At 42.6% G+C, this 23324-nt stretch overlaps 1 protein-coding gene across 15 annotated transcripts in view; it reads left to right on the top strand.

Moving 5' to 3' along the window:
- The window catches only part of PANK1 (pantothenate kinase 1), a 102473-nt gene that overhangs the window by 66659 nt on the left and 12490 nt on the right, over positions 1-23324 (top strand). For 12 of the 15 annotated variants that reach the window (XR_002338769.2, XR_014827652.1, XM_084996714.1 and 9 more), the window contains 2 exons: positions 6530-6882; positions 18048-18301. Coding sequence is in view for 13 of the 15 variants with exons in the window: in XM_005671265.4 (XP_005671322.3) it covers positions 6530-6882; positions 18048-18301 (607 nt within the window). In the remaining 2 variants the exon portion in view is untranslated. Of the gene's footprint in view, positions 1-391; positions 525-6529; positions 6883-18047; positions 18302-23324 lie in introns of all 15 variants that reach the window. The other 3 variants (XM_084996715.1, XM_084996713.1, XM_084996717.1) reach the window with 1 other exon arrangement.

Raw genomic sequence — 23324 nt, 5'->3', positions numbered from 1 at the left:
AGCTGCTTTTTTTTTTTTTTTTTTGCTTTTTAGGGCTGCATCTGAGGCATATGGAAGTTCCCAGGCCAGGGGTCAAATCAGAGCTGCCGCTGCCTGCCTACACCACAGCCACAGCAATGTGAGATCCGAGCTGTGTCTGCAACCTACACCACAGCTCAGCTCAGGGCAACGCTGGATCCCCAGCCCACTGAGCGATTCAGGGATCGGACCCGAAACCTCGTGGATACTACTCGGGTTTGTTACCCCTGAGCCACAATGGGAACTCCCCAGCTGCTTCTTGGCTTTAGAGGTTTGGGGACTCAAGAGTTCTTTTAGGTCGTAACAGTTTCCCTAGCCAGCTCAGGTGCCAGCTCTTGGTTTCTTTAATATAGTACAATTCTTTTTTTTGCAGGGGGGAGACACCCACCACATGTGGTAGTTTCTCAAGTCAGGGATCAAACCCGCGCCACTGCACTGACAATGTTGGATCCTTCAACCTCAGCACCACAAGGGAACTCCAGTAGTACAAGTCTTTTCAAAAGAAAGTAGGTTTCTATTCTCTTTGCCCCCAGTTTATTTCCATATGCCAGTAGACAAGCCCTGAGTTCTTGGCATACTTCTTTTTCATAGGGTGCCTTTGTGCTTTTGCTTCCATGCCTTTCTGTATTGATTTAAGTGATGATACTTTGAACCTGTGGCTTTGCTGGGGAGGCCACGCCTCTAGTCTCTTTTCCTCTGAGCTCTTCTACCTAGGAAGCAACAACCTTAGCACATCTTTGCTTGGAGACATTTTAACCCTTTCAGAGTGTTAAGAGCAGTTGTGATAGCTGTTCCCTTCCTTTGACCCTCACCCCCAAACTAAGTGCTAATTGACCTTTTTCACCTCTCAGTTTTATTGTTTATCTGTTGGGGAAGAGAAGCAGCTGCTTTTTCTAACCCTGAAAGTCTGACTTGAACTATTCTCTTCCCTTTTTGTTTGTAACCCATCAATTGCTTTCTGAGCACATCTCTGTCTACTGCTAGGTTAATGCCTTTTCAAATGCAGCCAACATTAGCCAGTAGTAACCAACACATGCTACTAACATTTGACTTTCAACCTCTTCCACGTACCTCATTCTTTATTATATGCCTTCTGAGTTAATCATAAGTGATGGTTTCACAAAATGCTTGGCCAGCCTCTCAAATCTCAATAATTTAAAAAAACAAAGGTTGGAATTCCCATTATGGCTCAGTGGGTTAAGAACCTGACATAGTGTCAGTGAGGATGCAGGTTCGATCACTGGCCTCACTCAGTGGGTAAAGGATCCAGCATTGCTGCAAGCTGCAGCATAGGTCACAGACGTGACTAGGATCTGGTGTTGCTGTGGCTGTGGCTGTTGGGAAGGCTCCAGCCATAGCTGTGATTCAACAACTAGCCCAGGAACTTCCATTTGCTGTAGGTGCAGCTGTAAAAAGAAAAAAAGAAAAAAGAAAGAAAAAAAAAAAAGGTGGGGGGTGGTATTTCTTTTTTTTTTTTTTTTTTTTTTTCCTTTTCTAGGGCTGCTCCCATGGCATGTGGAGGTTCCCAGGCTAGAGATCAAATCGGAGCTGTAGCTGCCAGCCTACGCCAGAGCCACAGCAACTCAGGGTCTGAGCCGCATCTGCAACCTACACCACAGCTCACGGCAACGCTGGATCCTTAACCCACTGAGCAAGGCCAGGGATCGAACCTGCAACCTCATGGTTCCTAGTCAGATTCATTGACCACTGCACCATGATGGAAACTCCGGGGGTGGTATTTCATACCCAGGCTGTGTATTTCTTGAAGACTGGCTGCTTCCTTACTACAGGACTTAGGCTGACAGGTCAGGCACTACCTGGAATGCTTCTCATCACTATGGGAAAGCTCTGGAGGGTCTCATACCTACAATTACCTGCCCTGGCCTGAAAGTAACAACCTATATATCCCTTCTGCTCAGAAGAAGTTTTCCTTCAGCATTGTTTATGAGCTCTGTCCATCTTGAGCTATATAAATCTAGTGGATTCTCATGGTTATACAGTATTCTATCATCTAAGTACATCATATTTTATCTACATATTGATGACATCTAGATTGTTACCAGGTTTTCATTATTACAAATTGCTGCAGTGAACATCTTTATATATGTCTGCTGGTACACATGGGCAAGAATTTCTTTAGGAAATTGTTCTTATTATTCTTTAGAATATGGTAAGAGAAGATGGACCTAAAGTCAGCTACTTATCTACAGCACCTTATTTCGTGAACATTGGCTCACAAAGTTCATACCCACCTCACTATGGTAGGAAACCCGTTTGAAGGAGTAGGTCGGTTAACCCATTCGTGGAAGGCTTCTTGTGCACTTTGCCCCGGGTCTGCCACTGAACATCCTTGATGAATATTTTAGATATTTTTTAGACCGACATCTTGGTGTAAAAAAGAGGAGTAAAAGGTGAATGCAAACATTCTGTACCTAGAAAGAACACCTCTTCTGGCAAACACAGAGCAGTCTTTTATCAATAGTTTTGCCCAATTTATCAAAGCATCGGCATACTCCGGATTAAAGAAAACATGAGTCATGGATTATAGCTGCCTTGGGATTTCTTCCTTCCTCCTCGTCCACCTCCACCCACAGCTTGCATATGGGAGGTATAGTTTAGATAGACCTTGATATCAGGAAGACAAAAATGAACATTTAAACTATGACAGTGTCCTATAAAAGCATTAAAATGTGAATAGGAGAGCATTTAATGTTTCATGAAGGTAAGAAATGAAAATAGGTACGTGGAAGCCATTTCTATTGCCATTTAGACCATAGTATTCCAATCCCAACTGCTAATAATGACATTTAACTGAATTTTCATAACTCTACACTCCCTGACCCCCTCGCCCCCCCATGTTGCTGAGTTGTTAACAAAAGGTTTGAAATAGCTCACACACGAGCGGGAGGTGAAGCATGAAGAAGAAACCAGAATTGTAAATAAAATGCTTAGCTGTCCCCTGTCGGGTCTTAAAAAGTGAGACCTCTCTTCAGTTGCCTGTACTTAACAACATCCAGCCAAGTAAAGGCCACGCAGGGGTTCTGTGGGTCTCACAACAGCTTGTTCTACCTATCTGTGCTAAGAAGTCTCCTGGTTTCCACTGTCCCTGAGTACTTATCCTGTTTTACTTTTTCAGGTACTGAAAATCCTAAGGGTAGAATTTTCTCCATTCCCTCTCCCCTGACTTCTAGTCTCTACCTACACAACCTGCTTATCCTGCCACCCTTCACAGTATTAACCTGGAGGGGTGGCCTTCTGTACCTTCCTGCAGGCTCATATAGTCAAACACCTACATATCTTCCTTCTATTTTACTGCCTGCCTGCCTTTGTCCCTCCCTTCCTCCTTTCCTTCTTCCCTTCTTCCCCTCCTTTTTTTTCCAAACCAGAGAGGGTTAATAAATTATTTACACATCTAGATTATCTCTTGCTTTACTCACTAATAGAAGATGGGGACGATCTCTCAAGGCAGCTAGTATAGATCTCATTCATTCTTTTAAACGTCTGCCGTCATAGTCCACAGTTTTGAAAGTCATATACTTTATTGGAGTTTCTCTGTTACAGGGCAGGCATGTTGTTTCCAATTGTTTTGGTCTTGGGTTTTTTGTTTGCCTTAAATGGGGCTACTCTCAGGGGTGCTGCAGGGGACATCTTGTACCTATCCTTGAATGCCGAACACTGGCCCTTTTAAAATATGGGTCTGAGAGAGATTCGCTGCGTTTAAAATGTATGTATACTTATAATTTTAATAGACGTTGCCAGAGTTTTTCAAAAAATAGTTACCCTAGCAATGTTCCCAAATACCCTTCCCCCATCCTGTCCAGGAATAGTCCGGTTCTACTGTGATAGGAATGAATTACACCTGCAACCTCGATTGCGTAGCCCAGGCACCTATTGACATAATCTTGGCATATTTCAGTGGGGTTTAAAACTAGGGTTCTGGTTGGCCTCTGTGATTAGGGGTAGTTGTGATTTTTGTGTATTTCGTACAGAATCCATGGGAAGTTTATAAGAGGGAGGGAAGTGGAGGCCATTCTTGTGCAGTGCACTCCATTCACATGAGGACACTGAGATCCAGAGAAGCGGAGGGAGTTAAAGTGAGCTAGTTCCTGGCTGCTGCTTCTGGGAAGCAGTTGTTCGGAATCCTAAATTGGGCTTTACCTACACTGTGGGCCATGCTGATGGTGATTTTGAGAGAACAGACCAAGAAATGTCCTATGTGAGCTAAACCAAGTAGTAGGGAGGAACTGTTTCCGGCTTTCTTTTCTCTCCTGCTCGATAGGCAAACTTCCCAATCTGCTCTGGACAGTTATGGGATTTGCTGTGCAAACTTTTGCAAAGATAAGAGGACATTTGTTAACTTGGTCTGGTCCGTGGAATATGCTGCTCTTAATCTTTTGGAGAGTTTGGGATTTTTCTAGACCGTTAGAGTTACTGCCTACCAAGTTGCAGCTGGTTTGGGTCACAGCTAAAATGAAAACAGGGATGGCTCCCTCCTGTATCCCCCTCCCTCTCCCCTCCCCGACAGACCTACCCCGAGAGCCAAGCAGCCTAGAAAAAGAAGTCCTACAGGTCCCAGTTACATTCCTGGCAACATAATCTCTAAGTGTAACGCGCACAGTATGACCAGGGCTCAAAGGGATGTTCTCTAGGGCTGAAGAAAATAAGCTTTTAGAAAGAAGCCATTTAAGCTTCTTGGGTCTTTAAACTCAGTTTTAATATAAGTTCAGATTTAGCCCCTGGAGTCTGCTGAGGAAGATGAAAAGGGAGAAGTCCAAATTTTGGATTCCGTTTGGCTTTGCTCTCTGTTCATTGCAGAGTATTTGACAGCCCAGCATTAACTTGCCAGGTTGCCTCCAAATAAAGTTAGTTCAGGGAGCTCAGCCCTTTCTCTTAATTCCTTCAAGTGCAGAGCCGTTGAAGGAATCTGACTAGAATCCATGAGAATTTATGTTTGATCCCTGGCTTCACTCAGTGGGTCGGGAATCCAACGTTGCCGTGAGCTGTAGTATAGTTCGCAGACATGGCTCGGATCCTGCGTGGCTGTGGCTGTGGCTGTGGCTGGCAGCTGTATCTCTCATTCCACCGCTAGTCTGGGAATTTCCATAGGCAGCAGGTGTGGCCCTAAAAAGAAAAAAAAGAAAGAAAGAAAAAAGGATTGTGATGGAATTCCATTTTGTCAAAGATAAACCTCTCCAGCAGACTAAATATAAATATATGTCGATATATAAATATATAACACAAAGCCTGTCTTGTGTTATATAAGGCAGCAGACTAAATATAAATATATGTCAATATATAAATATATAACACAAAGCCTGCCTTCAGGTTGCATACTGGTCAGGAGCTGTGCTTATTTGTGGCCTTGATCCTCAATGGTCACGGCTCTTGTGGTTTAGAAGTTTGCAAGCCTGCCAGTTGGAACCTCTGGGGAGCTTTAAAAAATACTCATGCCCCAGTCCCACCCCAGAATTAAATCAGAATTTCTGAGGGAGGAGACACACGCAGGCCACTTGAGATGGAGGGTGTATCCCTCCTTAAGGAAGAAAGAGAAGTTTTTTGAGTCAAGCTGTTCTATTGAGGGTTCTGCCGCCATAGGGATCATCCATCATGCCTGCCCCTCATGCAGAGTCCACCGTCTTTCCCTTTCTCCTCCCTATTTATTCTGTAGACTAAAGCAATGGAGTCACATCATATAGTCAGCTCATGTAGGCACAGGTTGAATGCTGTAGAAATGATCATTGAAGAGCACCCCACAAAGACACCATGAGGCATAGAGATAAACACACTATCTCTGGGTTCACCTAGCATAGTCAGTGTTTCCTCTGGCTTCAAAACAGATCACTGTTTCTTTGGCTGAGATTCCAGCAAAACAGCATCTGGGAGCCAGAGTGTACACAAAATATGCATCTTTAAGAATTGGACTTGTAGGAGTTCCCGTCGTGGTGCAGTGGTTAACCAATCCGACTAGAAACCATGAGGTTGCAGGTTCGATCCCTGGCCTTGCCCAGTGGGTTAAGGATCCGGCATTGCCATGAGCTGTGGTGCAGGTTGCAGACGCGGCTCGGATCCCCCGTTGCTGTGGCTCTGGCATAGACCAGTGGCTATAGCTCTGATTCGACCCCTAGCCTGGGAACCTCCATATGCCGCGTGCGGCCCTAGAAAAGGCAAAAAAAAAAAAAAAAAAAAAAAAAGAGTTGGACTTGTACTCCATTTGGTGAGATCTGGAGCCCTAAGAAGCACATGGGGATTGAGACGTGCTTAGGGAAACCTGTTCGCATCTCATAATCAATTCCGAGGCCATCTCTGAGTGGAGTGTTGGCAGAATCATGAGCACCGTTTAAGGTGTGAATTTCTCCTCACCTATCTCTTCTTTTAAGCACACATAGTTGAATTCAGGTAAATTGAGTAAATGCACATGCGACACCCCTGCCTTTCATTATTGAATATTCAAAACCGGCACATTTCTTTGAATGTACAGAATTCAAGGGCATTCTGTCTTTCTGTCCCCTAGCATTCCCATGGTTTGGCATGGACATCGGTGGGACTCTAGTTAAGCTGGTCTACTTTGAACCCAAGGATATTACAGCTGAAGAGGAGCAGGAAGAAGTGGAGAACCTGAAGAGCATCAGGAAGTATCTGACTTCTAACACTGCCTATGGGAAAACCGGGATCCGAGATGTCCACCTGGAACTGAAAAACTTGACCATGTGTGGACGGAAGGGAAACCTGCACTTCATCCGCTTTCCCAGTTGCGCAATGCACAGGTTCATCCAGATGGGCAGCGAGAAGAACTTCTCCAGCCTCCACACCACCCTCTGTGCCACGGGAGGCGGGGCTTTCAAGTTTGAAGAGGACTTTAGAACGGTATGTCTGCATTACCCCTGTTCAAATAACAAAACTACCTCTTTAAGAAAGCAAACCTCTCATGCTCATGATCATGGCATCTAGGGGATAACTGGACTACAAGGCTTGGCACTTAGGCTGAATTTACTTCACCCCTCTGTGCCTCAGTTTCCTAATCTATATGAGAATAAAAATAGTTCTTACTTCATAGGGTTGTTCCATGAAGGACTCAATGAAATAATACGTACCCGACACTTAGTTAAGCTCAATAAATACTAACTGTCCTCCTCATCATTTTTTTTTGTTTTTGTGTTTTGTCTTTTTAGGACTGTGCCTGCAGCATATTGAAGTTCCCAGGCTAGGGGTCGAATCTGAGCTATACGTACCAGCCTACACCACAGCCACAGCAGTGCCAGATCTGAGCCACATATGTGACCTATACCACAGCTTGTGGCAATGCTGGATGTTTGACTCACTGAGCAAAGCCAGGGGTCAAACCCACATCCTCATGAATACCAGCTGAGCTTGTTATTAATGAGCCACAATGAGAACTCCACTCCTCATCATTTTTGTTAGTAACTTTTGCACAGTGTGGTAAAGGTGATATAGAAGTTCTCTGATGGTTTAGAGGGTTAAGGATCCAGTATTCTTACTGTGGTGGCTTGAGTCGCTGCTGTAGCTGCGGGTTCAATCCCTGGCCCTGGAACTTCCACATGCTGTGGGCAGGGCCAAAAAAAAAAAGATAAAGTGATATAAACCCCCGTCTGATGTATTTTGGTTAGAGTTTTCCACAGACTCTTTCTACAGTTTCATGAAAGGCATAATTGTTGTGACAGTTATAGATATTATAGACTGAGACTCGCAGGAAAGGCTTTCCATACATCTTACTAAAAATTCTTACTTCTGTCTACCCATTTCCTTTGTATCTTTTTTTGTTTTATGACTGTCCTTCAGAAGTTTTGCTCACAAACAAAAATGAAATTTTTGGTATTTTGTATAGGTGAATTCCTTTATTAATAAATATGATTTAGGGGGTATGGGTCTACAAAATAGGAATAAGGCTATATCCTGACTGGCAGTACATTCTGACTCAGTGTTGCTCATTTAGGTTTGACAGAGTTGGCTAAATGGAAGATACTAATGAGCAACAAGGAGTCCCTAACTTTCTCTTTATTAAGCCATCGCTAACACCTCTGTGTTCCAGTTTCCCCATATCTGTGATCCAGATAATCTCTATACTGTCCAGCTTCATCTCGTAGGGAATAAAATGATAATACAGAGAAATAATAGATGGAGAAAATAAAGTAAAGTAACAGATGTGACTGAACATAGAAGGAAGGGTTGAAAGATTTGGGGATTAGTCTTGCCAGAAAGTTTATCATTAATGAGTACTAAATCAGTGCATTAGTCATGGTATTTAATAAAGCTATAAATGCAGTTTTTATTTGTGTCATCAAAAGTAACATCATTTACCTCATTGATAAGTAGTTTCTAAAGAGCTGGCAATAAAGTTCTAGAGCATGATCTTAGATTGATTATACTCAGGTTTTGTCTTTTCATTTTGTGTCCCCTTTCCTTACCCAGCAGTAGAATTTGATGCTGCCACTTACTTAAATGATCCATGGGATCTTTTCTCCACCAAGGGGGCCCAGTGATTGAAGAGTTTTGAAACTGAGAAGTTTAAGCTTCAGGGACATGAAAATAAATTCAAGTTCATTTCTGTTTCTCATTTAACTCACTGGGGGACTTTGAGGGAGACTTGTCCCTCCAGTGGGCCTGTTTCATCATCTTCAGAAGGTGGCAGTAGGGTGTCTACACAGATAAGGAGACTAAAGCTAAATCGGAAAGAGGCGCCCAGTGATGCCTCCTAGGTAAGGGCTGGGTGTCAGCTCGGTTCTCACTCAGGAAATGCTGACCCATCCCCTAGTGATGTGAGTGAACCAGGGTGACCTGGGTACTTGATCAAGCTCCATCAAAGGCTCTGTCCCTCCTCTGGGGTAATGTCCTGGAAGAAACTTAATCTGTTTTGGCCACGAGCAAGTGTGTTTCTCAAGGTTCTGAACTGAGAAAGGTCTGATCGTATTGCAACCAAGATAAAGAAGCCTCAGCTCCTTCAGGCAGGCTGCTGGAGCCTAATAAACAGACTGGTATAAGTCTGGAGTATTTGCCAAAGAGTCTGGCCATCTATAAAAGAAGTATATAGGCTGCCTTTTGTTTCCATGCTCAGTCTTGGCCAAAGTGAAGACACAATTGAAGAAGACAGATCTCTTCCTGTAGCCTATTTGTCTGTGCACTGTGATATGCCCTTATCCTTCCAAAGTTTGTGAGGATGAATAGGTTTTCTCATCCTCTTTCCTAAGTACTCATTCTTTCACTCAAGTATTTATCATGCTCTTTTTATGCAATGAGTACTGTTAGGAAGAAAACAAACCCTCCACCCCCTGGAGCCTATATTCTAGTGCAGGGAGATGGTCAATAATCAAATAAGTGAATACAGAGCTTATCAAATGGTGCTAAGTAGGGGGGAAATGAATAAGGGGGTGCTGGGAAGGTCTTTGTATGATGAGGTAGCACCAGAGCAGGAACCAGGAGAAGTAATAGAGCAAAGCAGGCTGGTGTGGGGAAGAGTATTTTAGGCAGAGGAAACAGTAGGTGGTAAGGCCCTTAGTGATAATGTATCCAAGCTCTTCCCTTTTCCAGAATGGAAAGTTGAAGGTACATACTTAGTTGTAAAGGATCAATATATACTACTGTGTGTAGTTAACAATCTGACAAAGAATGAAGTAGCGTATATATACGCATGCCTGAAAAGTCCTGTCATTGTATAAAATCACTGTCTCAGGCATAATACAAGTTTACAGATGTATATATATTTTTTAAATCTGAATAATTAGGGCTATCTAAAAACAGATGTTCAGCCAACACTGAATAGTTAGCAATTGTAATGTCTGATGACAATATCCTTTTCATACATAATAAATGTACTTAAATCCTTAGTTAATCTTTAGTTAACTAGTCTTCATCCGATTTAGAATGCGTAAGAGCTATAAGGCTGTGACACAAGCTTTAAACTAGACCCCTGTGGAGAATACTTTCAGTTGAATAAAGCTGCATTTCTTTCTTCCTTTTTCTTTCTTTTCCTTCCTTCCTCCCTCTCTCCTTCTTTCCTTCCTTCCTTCCTTGTAACACTTTAAGATCACTGTCACAAACAAATTTCTGGCTGGCAAAAGTTAGTCTGCAAAATGATAATGATTCAGCGAAATGGAACACAAAAGAAAAACTTAAAGAACAAATGCACTCAAAATTGGTAAGCCAGTGGGGAATCCCACCATTTAAGAAAGTGGTCCTCTAAGGGGAGACTACATACACCGGGGCACTCACTCCTGGTTTCACTTAACTTTCTGTTTGTCCCTACTATCTATGTTCCGTGTGGTTTGTTTTAAAGAACCTACCAGAATATTTTATTAACCAAATCTAATATTTTCATCCATGACTACACTTCCCAACTTCCACAGAATCGTCTTTAGAATGCAAAGTGTTCTACTAATAGACAACTTAGAAAAAGTCATCCTTTTTGTCCACTTAGCTCTTCATTACAAGAGATAACTTTTCCTTGTGAGTTGTGTTCAGCCCGAGACTAACACTATTTAGAAGTTAGAAGTGACTCTTTTAATTATTTAGAAAAAAACAAAGATCAGAGTTCCCGTCGTGGCTCTGTGGTTAACAAATCTGACTAGGAACCATGAGATTGCGGGTTCAATCCCTGGCCTTGCTCAGTGGGTTAAGGATCCGGCATTGCCATGAGCTGTGGTGTAGATTGCAGGCGCAGCTCGGATCCCGTGTTGTTGTGGCTCTACTGTAGGCCGGTGGCTACAGCTCAGATTAGATGCCCAGCCTGGGAATCTCCATATGCCACGGGAGCACCCCTAGAAAAGGCAGAAAGACAAAAAAAAAAAAAAAAAAAATAAGAAAAAAACAAAGACCTACCTTCTAAACAAGCAGGATATAACAGTAACTTTCTTTCGTTGACATGAGGTTTCGGGAACAGTAAAAGATTTTCTTATTGCTTCACTACATTTTTTTCAATATGTGAGGAGTTAAGAATTGGCCTTCATTACGCCAGAAATCTCCAAGGACACAACCTAAAAAAAAGTTAATAATGGCAGAAAAATCATCAGGAGGGGATAGGGTAATTGTGGATGTGTGAAATTCTAAATCAAAGTGAACTGTTCATTATTAGCTGGGTTCCTACTATTGATCCAGGGGTCAGTTTGTGATATTGCAGGAGCTGAAGCATTTGTAGACACCGTCCTTCTCCATCTCATTCTGGCTTGACCCTTTTGGCCACTCATGTATGGTCCCCTTTTATCACTGGGTGCCAGGAAGGAGAAATCGTCTTTGATGTTTTGTTATTTTTCTCACCCACAGAACATGTTTGAAATTCATCTCTCTCTCAGGTCTCTATAAGCGCTCCCGTGTGAGGAGAAAAGAGCCTCGAGTGTAATTTATAATTCACAATCAACCATTTTATATGCAAATTGTTCTTGGTTTGGTAAGACAACCTTTTCTACCACTTCCAATATGATTTATGAAGCCAGTTGCAGCAAAAGACCTTGGGAGGTGTGAGGTATCACACAGATGTGTATTTTATTCATTTTGTGAAAAATAATCGGATGACGCATTTCTCAAGCACAAGAGAGTGATGTATCTACTTTGCTGTAGGTCCCAAGAATCCTTTCATAGAAGAGATAGGTATGGAACCTTTCGGGATAGTTTTTACTAGATTTATTTATTTAGCTCTTTATTTAGTTATTTTTGTCAGACTGAGCTGAAGCGCATAAGGAAAACCTCTTACAGTTATATCCTGAACATGCCTTGTGTGTAAACATGTACATGTATGTGTAACAGGGTCACCATGCTGTACCGTAGGAAAAAAATTGTATTGGGGAAATAACAATTTAAAAAAACGTATTTTTTTCTAATTGTAGTATACAGAGAATCACTGAATTCCTTCAAGTGATTAGTCTTCACTTTGGAAATGATGTTTCCAAATTCATTTCAACTTGAGATAAGAAGATTTGAATTATTTTATCTCTTACGTAATTATAGTTCATGTGTAACTCATGTTTCCAAAGCATGTTCACACAGCCTTCTCATTTGAATCTTGAAAGCAGCCCTGCACGTAAGGTGGGGCAGCTGCTATTACGGAGAGTGTGTGATTTTGCTGAACGCTTGTCATCACTGTTCCAGGGTGTGGTAATGGACTAATCCCAGCTTTCAGCTCCAAAATCTGTGTGGTCTCAGGACCAGCAGCATCAGTGCCACCTGGGATATTGTTAGAAATGCAATTAGAAACTCTGGGAGTGGAGTTCCCTTCATGGCTCAGGGAACCTGACTATGTAACCATGAGGATGCGGGTTTTATCCCTGGCCACATTCAGTGAGTTAAGGATCCAGTGTTGCCATCAGCTGCGGTGTAGGTCACAGATTCAGCCCAAATCTGGCATTACTGTGTCTATGGCATAGACTGGCAGCCACAGATCCAATTTGACCCCTAGCCTGGGAACTTCCATATGCCATAGGTGCGGCCCTAATAAGCAAAAAAAGAAAAAGGAAAGAAGCTCTGGGAGTAGGGCCCAGCAATCTGTGATTTAACAAATCCTCCAGGTGATTCTGATGGCACCAAAAATCTGAGAACCCCACTGCACCCATGCTTGCTTGGGTGACTTTGGTTCCAGGCAAAGCAAAGTTAGTTTGTCACAGTTAAAGTTTGAAAAACATTTTTTTTTTTTAATTTTGATTTCTTCCCCTACTGCCATTATTTACAGAGTTTGAATCCTAGGGCAAACTTTGGTTTGCTGTTTTTAGGTCTGGAGAGTAGTTTAGATGTAATGATTTAAGAATGGCAGATCTCCTAGTTTCCGAGCAGCGGATGCAGGATTAGCTCCTCCAGGCTCACAAGAGCCTGTTGCATGCATGTCTTCCCAGCTCTGTGATTGGTGACATCATGTTGGTAACTTGAAATTAGCCACAGTGGGAATGATTATACCACAGAAATTGGTAAATGCTATAAACCAGGACTCTTGCTTCCAGAGAGCTGGTTGTTAAAACATTTACCAGCACACCCTGGTGACAAGGTTATGTTCACATCAGCTGAAGGTACATCTGCATGTTTACTGGATCTGTCATCCCTTAAGATCCATTATAGGCATCAACATTAGAATACATATAAAATTAGTCAGAATGTACTACCTATTAGTAGGAAGTCAAACATAGCCCACAGATGTGTTTTGTTGGCTCTCAGTATTTTTTTTTTAATTTAAAACTAGCTGCCAGCATTTAAAAATTGGAAGATTTCACATAAAAATCTAGATTTCTGATTCATGAGAAATAGGGGGCGGGACACTTGGTAACATTGAGCCCCCATTAACACGTGGAAACAATGGGCTGCAGAGAATTTTAAATATGTGTGAATTATCTTCTGTGCCATGATCCCCGTCATTCTGTTACTTTAATATTTAGTCAAGGGACTTCACTCTTTTACTGGCTCCTGTAGCATTTGCTTTTGTTGCCTCCAAAATAAAGAAAACTAAACCCAGAGGAAGAGGGTTTCTTAGTAGCTGGGATCTGAACATGGCTGTTTTGGGCTTTCCACAGATTTAATTAAGCTGCGCTAATGACCTGCACAGTCTAAGGAGTATTTCTCATCTTCTTTTTTTTTTTTTTTTTTTTTTTTCTTTTTAGGATCGCGTCTGAGGCATACGGAGGTTCTCAGGCTAGGTGACAAATTGGAGCTATCGCGGCCAGCCTACCTCACAGCCACAGCAATGCCAGATCCGAGCCTTGTCTGCGACCCACACCACAGCTCACAGCAATGCCGGATCCTTAACCCAATGAGTGAGGCCAGGGATCGATCCTGTGTCCTCATGGTTACTAGTCAGGTTCATTTCCACTGCTCCATGACAGGAACTCTGGAGTATTTCTCATCTTGTTCTAAATTTCAGATGGCCTGTTAGAAAGTTCAAGTGATGATCTGGCTCACGGCTCACACTTGGGAGCCTGTCATTTTTCCTGGATGGGGAAGACTTTAAAGAGAGATCTCAATGAAAGCGATGAATATTTCTTTTTCCCACTTTGAGGATGCATGACCTCAGGCTTCAGAAATATCCATCCCTTAGTAAAAGGTATAGAAGAGATGTTGACTTGCTGCTAGCACTTTATTTGAAAGTGATTTTGAGGAGAAAGGTGAAGACTTTCCTTTTAGAGCAAAACTACATGCTTTGTTTATTCGTCGTGACAGGTTTTTCTTTTTCCCAGAGTATAGTTTCAAAAAGTCCAGCTGAACGGACTGTGTCTTTGTTCATGTTTGTGATGTTGGTTCTGGGTATTGCTGTCAATACTGTGGATAGACCTCTGATTAATTTTTAAGCAGGTTAACCTATGGTCCCAAGACTGGCTGATGAAATCACTGCTTTTCAGTTTGGGGTGACCCGGGAGGTGACCACTCTCCCTGTTCCATCTCACAGGTTTTTGTTTTTTTTTTAGGGCCACACCTGCGGCACATGGAGGTTCCCGGGCTAGGGGTAGAATTGGAGCTGCAGCTGCCGGCCTACACCACAGCCACAGCAATGCCAGATCTGAGCCATGTCTACAACTTACACCATAGCTCATGGCAAAGCTGGATGCTTAACCCACTGATCGAGGCCAGGGTTTGAACCTGCGTCCTCATGGATGCTTGTCAGATTCTTTCCACTGAGCCACGATGGGAACTCCCTCACAGAAGTTTATTAAGCAATTGTTATGGACGGGCCTTTCAGTGTGGTAGTCCAGGGCACCCAGTGAACCAATTAACAAGCCAGAATGTTGTAAGTGCGATGGGAAAGACGTTGACAGGGCTTAGGAATCCAGGAGGACTACGAAGATAGCATTTACACTGCTGTGTCTCACTATAGCGTTTCAGGTCTCCAGATAGTCTTATACCTATAGTATCACCCTCCGAACGTGTGAATAATTACATGTGTCTCGCCCAGAAGTTTCACTTGGTAAAAAGTGAAATGTTTGGAAGCATTTATGAGCTAGATTGACTTCATCACCAAGTGTCATTTAGAATGATTGTTTCTGTGTATCAAGAAAACTTGCACCATCTTGCTAGTAACCTATTCTAACTGGTTCTGCTCTTCAAGTGGGGCTTCAGTGGATTTTGTTGAATGGGACATTCAGCTGAGTAACAAAAAGTCAAAAGCTTTCTTCAAGCTATTAACTTTTGCAGTGAAGATGAGGCCTTTGGGGTAAAATATCTAAGCCTAGTACTTGGATAGGTGGTTTCCAGATCGCAGAGCAGTACTCATAAACAAAGACACAATAAGAACAGGAGTTCCCATTATGGGTCAGCGGGTTAAGAACACCACACAGTCTCTCTGAGGATGCAGGTTCGATCCCCGGCCTCGCTCAGTGAGTTAAGGATCCAACACTGCCACAAACTGCCGTGTAGATCACAAATGCAGCTTGGATCCAGTGTTGCTGTGGCTGTGGTTTAGGCTGGCAGCTGCAGCTCAGATTCAACCCCTAGCCAGAAACTTCCATATACCGCAGGTAAGGCTGTACAAAGAAAAAAAAAGAACACCAAGTCATTGGGAAGCATTTGCTAGGTGTATCACTTAGGGAAAGTCGCCTAAGCTCTATGAGCCTTCACCACAGAATAAGGATAATAATACCTATTTATAGGGTTTTTAGGAGAATTAAATGATCTAGTACAAGTGCCTGGCATATAGTAGACACAAATACAAGCTATTATATTTTATTATTAGTAGTACTCAATGAATTTATCACATCTGTAGTTGTATAATGATCAATCCAATTTCACAAGATTTCCATGCCACAACCCAAGCACATCCCCCCACCCCCCAAACTGTCTCCTCCGGACACCATAAGTTTTTCAAAGTCTGTGAATCAGCATCTGTTCTGCAAAGAAGTTCAGTCTCTCCTTTTTTCAGATTCCACATGTCAGTGAAAGCATTTGATGTTGGTGTCTCATTGTATGGCTGACTTCATTTACAAGCTATTATTTTTTAAAGAGATTGTTTTTTAATTTGAGTTAGAACTTAGACCTTATACATTATCTTCCTTCACTGGTTCAGTTTCATGTTGATGAATGTTAGATTTTTTGGGGGGACCAGCAGTCTTGAGGACCATGAATTAAATTTTTGAGGGTGCAAAGTGCTCACGCTTCCCTAAGGTTAGCCCTCAACCAACTCATTCCATTTTACATTTTCGCCTGATACCTAGGAGAATAGTTTTTGCTTCATAGGAGCATGAAACGGCAGTCTGGAACCACCTCAGCTATTAATAAAAGAGCCAAGTTCCCATTGCAGCTCAGCGGAAACGAACTTGACTAGTATCCATAAGGATGTGGGTTCAATCCCTGGCCCTGTTCGGTAGGTTAAGGATCTGGTGTTGCCACGAGCTGTGGTGTAGGTCGCAGACGTGGCTCGGATCTGGAGTTGCTGTGGCTGTAGTGTAGGCTGGCAGCTATAGTTCTGATTTGACCCCTAGCCTGGGAACCTCCATGTGTCACACCCATGGCGCCCCAAAAATATAAATAAATAAAAGAGCCGGAGTTCCCGTCGTGACGCAGTGGTTAACGAATCCGACTAGGAACCATGAGATTTCGGGTTCGATCCCTGCTCTTGCTCAGTGGGTTAACGATCTGGCGTTGCCGTGAGCTGTGGTGTAGGTTGCAGACGCGGCTCAGATCCTGCGTTGCTGTGGCTCTGGCGTAGGCCGGTGGCTACAGCTCCGATTCAACCCCTGGCCTGGGAACCTCCATATGCCGCGGGAGCGGCCCAAGAAATAGCAACAATAACAACAACAACAACAACAACAAAGACAAAAGAAAAAAAAAAAAAAAAAGAGCCAACATTTTTTTTTTGAGTCCTTTGTATATGCCAAGCCCTGTGTAATCATTTTACATCTTTTAATCTCATGTCATCTTCGCAACTCTATGTGGTAGGCATTATCCCCATTTTATAGAGGAGGAAACTGAGGCTTGAGAAGTTAAGTAACTTATCCAACATCCCTAAGTGTTAGAACTAGCATTCAAAGCCAGGACTGTCTAACTCCAAAGCCCAGGCTTGGGAACAAGAGTTGAGCTTTGTGGGCTCAAAGGAGATTGTCCTCAGCTCCCAAGCTCACATGCCTCCCTCAGAACCTCGTATCCTGCCAAGAAGCATAGGATTCTTTCTGTTCTCAGGACCTTCTCACTCGCCTCACCCTGCAGTATGCTGTTAGTTTCTTACGGCAGCTATAACAAACTACCACCAACTTCATGGCTTAAAACAAACAAATTTATTCATGGTTTTGGAAGCCAGAAGGCTGAAATCAAGGGGTTAGCAGAACCACACTTTCTTTTTTTTTTTTTTTTTCTTTTTTTTAAATTACTCAGTGAATTTTATTACATTTATACTTGTACATCACCACAACCCAATTTTATAGCATTTCCATCCCAAACCCCCAATGCATCCTCCCACCCCGCAACCTCTCTCCTTTGGAAACCATAAGTTTTTCGAAGTCTGGGAGTCAGTATCTGTTCTGCAAAGAAGAAAACCACACTTTCTACAGGGACTTTTGAGCAGAATCCAGCTCTTGCCTCTTCCAGCATCTGGTGGCTATTGGCATTCCTTGGCAATGCAAAACTCCAGTCTCTGCCCAGTCTTCACGTGGCCCTCTCCCCTATGTGTGTCACGTCTTCCTGTATCCCTTAAAGAAACCTGTCAGGGAGCTTAGGGCCCACCCACATAACCCGGGGTGCTCTCTTTATCACAAGATCCTTAATTTCCTCACATCTTGCAATGACCCTTTTTCCAGATAAGATAACATTCACAGGTTCTGAAAATTAGGACATGGACCTATCTTTCAGAGGTAACCATTTAACCACTCCACGTGGCTGCTTTCCAGCCATCAGGTAGGGTCCTGTCCTTTGGCATGCACCTTGGGTAGACACGACATCCCGTACAGGCTGCTCTTCCAGTGGAGTGACTGATTCTCAACCAGACTTCACAACATGGTGTTTTCAGGATGTCTCCATGCTTTTCATGTTCATGACACACGTTAAGTCCAGCCAAAAAGCCTCTGCAGCTTCTTCCCCTGAGGTGCTGGCAGCCTCTCTCACAAGGTCTTATTCTCTTTCAGATCGCTGACCTGCAGCTCCATAAACTGGATGAACTGGACTGTCTCATTCAGGGTCTGCTTTACGTTGACTCCGTCGGCTTCAACGGCAAGCCGGAATGTTATTATTTTGAGAATCCCACAAATCCCGAATTGTGTCAAAAAAAGCCGTACTGCCTGGATAACCCATACCCTATGTTGCTGGTGAACATGGGCTCAGGTGTGAGCATTCTAGCAGTGTACTCCAAGGACAACTATAAAAGAGTGACAGGGACCAGGTAAATATGGTTTCCACTAGGAGAACCTTTTTGTGCTTCAACCCAGGCCTCCTCCTTGAAAGCCGGTTTCTAAAAAGGTTCTTTCTATTGAATATGTTTTTAAAAGAAAGATCTTACCCCCCTCAGCCAATCAAAAATGACCTATTGGATATGTTACACACAGTGATTTATATAAAGGTTAATAAAGTACAGCCCTTGCTTTTGCTGGAAGCGGGTCATGTTGAGGGAAGAAAGGTCATACATACCAAAAGTTTGCCCAAAGGCAGTACCTAGTAGGTGCCAGGTGAAGGGCAGGGACCATAAGCACAGTAGAATCCAGATGGAAGGATGCTTGGGATGGGCTGAGAGGGTTTCAAGAACCCTTCTTTTGAAACTACCTTAGTTCCTAGCGCAGGAAAAATGGCTTGAAATAATGTCGTTCCAATCAGTGAGCCAAACTGGGTTTACAAGGAGTGTTTTTTACCCTCAGGTAAATGCTCCAGCTGCAAATGAGAATAGTTGGCACACCTCCCAGGGAATTTGAGACTGCCATGGACAGAACAGCCCTGCAACCACAGCTGGGCAGAGTGCCTTGTTTAGTGTACACACACCCCAAAGGCACATGGGCATAGCCTCCTGTTAATGGCGACTCAACATGTCAGAAGGATCCAGGGTCAGAAATCTTTGAGAAATCCTAGCGCAAACAAAATGAAACAGGTTCTCCTTGCTTATAAGAGAAGTGTTTCTTCAACTTATTGGCCCACAGAACCCATTTTTGGAGGAACAACTTAAAGAACTAATGCTCTGAGACATGTGCTTTGGGACATGATATTGAAACCATTGGTTTTGATAGATGAAGATGTCATGTCATTTCTCAGGGTCTCCATATCCTTGTTTGTGGCCTGGAGTGAGTTGTTCCTTAGCTTCTACAGGCTTTTCCAGTACTGAAATTCTGTCATTCTATTCAGCCATTAGGAAGAGAGCTCTGCTTTTCTTCTGCATTAACGTGACTTGTGGTGGGTCTGCATAAATCAATGGCTCACCACTGGAGAAGGGAAGATTGAGCCCTCCAGGGAAAGTTTGGCAATGCCTAGAAACATTTTTTTGGTTGTCAAAACCGGAGATGGGGTAGTACCGGCATCTAGGACCAGAAGTTAGGGATATGCTAAATATCCTACAATGCACAGGGCAGCCCCCCACCACCAAAAAGTGTCAAGCCGTGAGTGTTAATAGTGGTGTTAAGAAACCCTGGCATGGAATTCTCATAGTGGTGCAATGGAAACAAAACTGACCTATATCCATGAGGACATGAGTTCAATCCCTGGCCTTGATCAGTGGATTAAGGATCCGGCTGTGACGGTGGTGTAGGCCAGCAGCTGCAGCTCTGATTTGACCCCTAGCCTGGGAACTTCCATATGCTGTGGGTGTGGTCCTAAAAAGAAAAAAAAAAAAAAAAGAAACCCTGGCACACTTGGTTTGACTGAGCCTGTTTGTGTCCAGAATATAAGCTTTGGTGTGCACGTTAACCGCCATTAGGCAATGCATTTTCTCACTGAGACTCTAGAACTAAGCTTACTTGCTCACATAAGACTCCACGGGCCCTGTGGCCTCATTAGAACAGTCAGAAGTATCAGATACAAAGGAATATTCCAGCTGAGCTGGTTTTCCCTTAAAAGAGTGATCTCCTAAGCAAGGTATAATTTTTAAGAAACTGCAAACTTCAAAAGGAGTAACTGAATTGGTAGAATTAGCCCCAAGGTAACAACAAACTGAACATTTTCCACAATGAGAGATATTTATAATTTTGTTGGTTAATACTTAACAAATTTATGAATTATGTCGCAGGTACACTCTCTCAAACTTGAAGGTTCCAAGGATCCGGGTCAAGTGAGCCAGTCATAGTGTTTGGTCTCTGTTATGTTGTACAATAATACCTATAAATTTGAGTTATTGGCAAATGCCCATTAGTGACCAGGGCTTTGCAGTCATCAACAAATCTTGTGTGGATGTCCAAGCTTCCTTACAAGCTCTCTTTAACCAGTAGTTTAAAACATGCCACAGGAGACTGAAGGTTACTAGCAAACCCTTTCCAGGGCCACCACAGGTGGGGGAGGGGAGTGGAACATCAGGTCTTTGGTCCCCACATCCTCCTTGTCTAACCAGAATTTTTCTGCCAAAGGATATTTTGTGACCCAAGTTAGAAAACCACTGATCTATAGCATTCCTGTTGTGGCTCAGCGGGTTAAGAACCCGAGTAGTACACACAAGGATGTGGGTTCATTCCCTGGCCTCACTCAGTGAGTTAAAGATCCAGCATTGCTGTGAGCTGCCATGGGTTACAGACGCAGCTTGGATCCCGAGTTGCTGTGGCTGTGGTGTAGGCCAGCAGCTGCAGCTCCGATTCAACCTCTAGCTTGTAACTTCTGCTTCCATATGCCGTGGGTTCGGCCCTAAAAAGAAAAAAAACAAAAAACAATAAAAACACTAATCTAAACTATAGGCATACCTTGGAGATATGTCTACACTGTATAGTAGTCTGTTAAGGATTATGTTTTCAGAAATGTATATACCTTAATTAAAAAATACATTATTGCTAAAAAATGCTGGCCATCATCTGAGCCTTCAGCGAGTCATGATCTTTTGGCAATAGGAACAGCAAAGATCACAGATCACCATAACAACTATATTAATAAGTTTAAAAGTTTGAAGTCTTGCAAGAATTAGGAAAATGCAACACAGATGCTGAGCAGATGCTGTTGAAAAAAATGACACCTATAGCCTTGAGATGCAGGGTTGCCACAAACCCTCCATTTGTAAAAAATGAAGAATCTGCAAAGTGCAATAAGGAGAAGCACAGTAAGACAAGCTGTGCCTGTGATTTGGTCAACAGTGAACATCAGTGTGTGGATCATATTTTGGGAATCACTGAGTTAAGCAAATGGCATAAACTCTAAGTTTTCCTGCTTCTATTTGGTAATTCTCGTATTCTCATATACCCTATTTCCCCATTAAGCTTGTTTTTTTTTTTTTTTTGGCTGCCCTGCAGCATATGGAGTTCCCGGGCCAGGGATCAGTTGCGACACAGTTGTGGAGCCTTGAACCCACTGTGCCAGGCCAGGGATTGAACCTGGGGACTGGCAGTGTGGCGATGCCACTGATCCCGTTGCACCACAGTGGGAACTTCCCATTAAGCATTTTTATTTTTAGGAAGCTACGTCATTATAGGATATCAGCTTTCTTTTAAACATATGATTTTAAATCATTCGTTTCAGTGTTATGTGTAATTTTATCCTAAGTTAGTAGCAACATTTTTTTCTACTGACACAACTCCATTTTTAATATAGAAGCCAGTGCAAAAAACAGGACTTAACAGCTGACATTGTTAGAATGTGTAATCTATTAAAAAAGGAATGTAAAGCATTTTAAAACTTGGCTGAAATTAATGCAGCTTATTTTATTCTCTTGGAATTTATTTTAAGGGCACGAGCATTCAGTAATTGATTTCTTCTACTTCTCCCTAAAACTCCTCACTACAAGTTTGCTGGTTTTTGTTTGTTTGTTTGTTTGTCTTTTTAGGACCGCACCTGCAGCATATGGAGGTTCCCAGACTAGGGGTTGAATCACAGCTGTTGCCACTGGCCTGTATCTGCTGAGCCACGATGGGAACTCCAGGAATTTTTTTTTTAATAATGCTGTTTTGTCTCTGATTTGCTGAAGGTCTTGCCATGTGTCTGCTGAAACAAACAGCTGTATCTGATCATGAGCAAGAGAATCAGTAGATTAAATCATGGTTAGCATGTTGAGTGCTCCTGTGCGACTGTGCATTCTTTCCTCCTGTCTGCAGTGTCCCCGCTGTGCCAGTGCATGCTCGCTTTCCTCATTCAGCTCCGATTCTTTGTCTGGAGTCACCTGTCATTTTCCAGTCATAAAAAGCCCTGGTCCTTTTTCACTCATACCAACACATCAGATGATGAGTTGCCTTCTTTCTAAGTCAGCCAGTGTCTTCAGGTGCCTGTTTGGAGTCGGTTGTTGAACACCTCAATACAAATGCCTGATGTTCAAAGGAAGGTTAGTAGTCTGGATGAAAGATAAAAACTAGAGATGTTGAGCAAAGACTTTAAAATATATAAATATCCAGAGAGAAAACAAGACCAATTCAGATGACACACAAATCCCCAAACCCCCTTAAACCACACTAGCTTCATAGGGTCAACTGAAACCACCCACGTAACGTGACATGCCATGTTAAATGCAAGAAACACTTTCTTAGAGGAAATTCAAAATATCTACTATGATGGACCTATCAAGGCAATAATGCCCAAGGAGCTCTTTTTATCCTCGTGGTACTGCACCTATGGTTTGGAGAGTTGTAACCGGTGGTGCCTAACTACCTCATTTTCCATGAGAACCCATCACGTCAATCAAGTATGTATTTTTATAGGAATCACTCTTTAAGAAATAGTACAGTTATGCTTTATATGTGATGTAAAGAACTGTGCATCTGTAATCTGGTACTTTGTCAAGAGTTACAATAAATATAGTTTACCCTAAATTTTCTTTTTTTCAAATTTAAGTTTTAAAAACAATGTCCATCTCAACTTTCTCTTAGATTAAAAGCCAGTACCCAAAAACTATGAAATTCCCAGGGCTAGTAGCTCTTGGGACTTCAGAACAAATTGGTGTGCATTTACTCTTCTGCATGGTAAACAAAGAGTAAAACCCATCCGTGGCCATGGCAGTACTTTTTTTCCTGCCAGGAGTTCACTAGTGACAGCTTTCTTCTGAATATGCTTTTCTTCCCCTCAGATCACTTTGATGTTAATACCCAATTGAGTTCATTCTCAACTATCATAATTGGTTTCTAATTTTGTCTTCAAAGATTATTTTAGAGGAATCCCTCCTCCCCAACAACTGAAAGCTTTTAAAACATAGTTTGAGCCTTGAAACCATTTTGGTATTGTTGTTACTATTTTTTGACCATTGGGTGGTAAGTAAAATACTAATAACCTTTTCTAGAGGTTATTAGAAAAAAATCCAATATGAG

Source organism: Sus scrofa, chromosome 14 (assembly GCF_054392235.1).
Source record: "Sus scrofa isolate SSC_HxYL_T2T_F1_AM1 chromosome 14, Sscrofa_HxYL_maternal_Yorkshire_Landrace_v2.0, whole genome shotgun sequence".
Classification (NCBI taxonomy): Eukaryota; Metazoa; Chordata; class Mammalia; order Artiodactyla; family Suidae; genus Sus; species Sus scrofa.
Note: the sequence above shows the minus strand (reverse complement) of the source record. Positions and strands in the feature narration are given on the sequence as shown.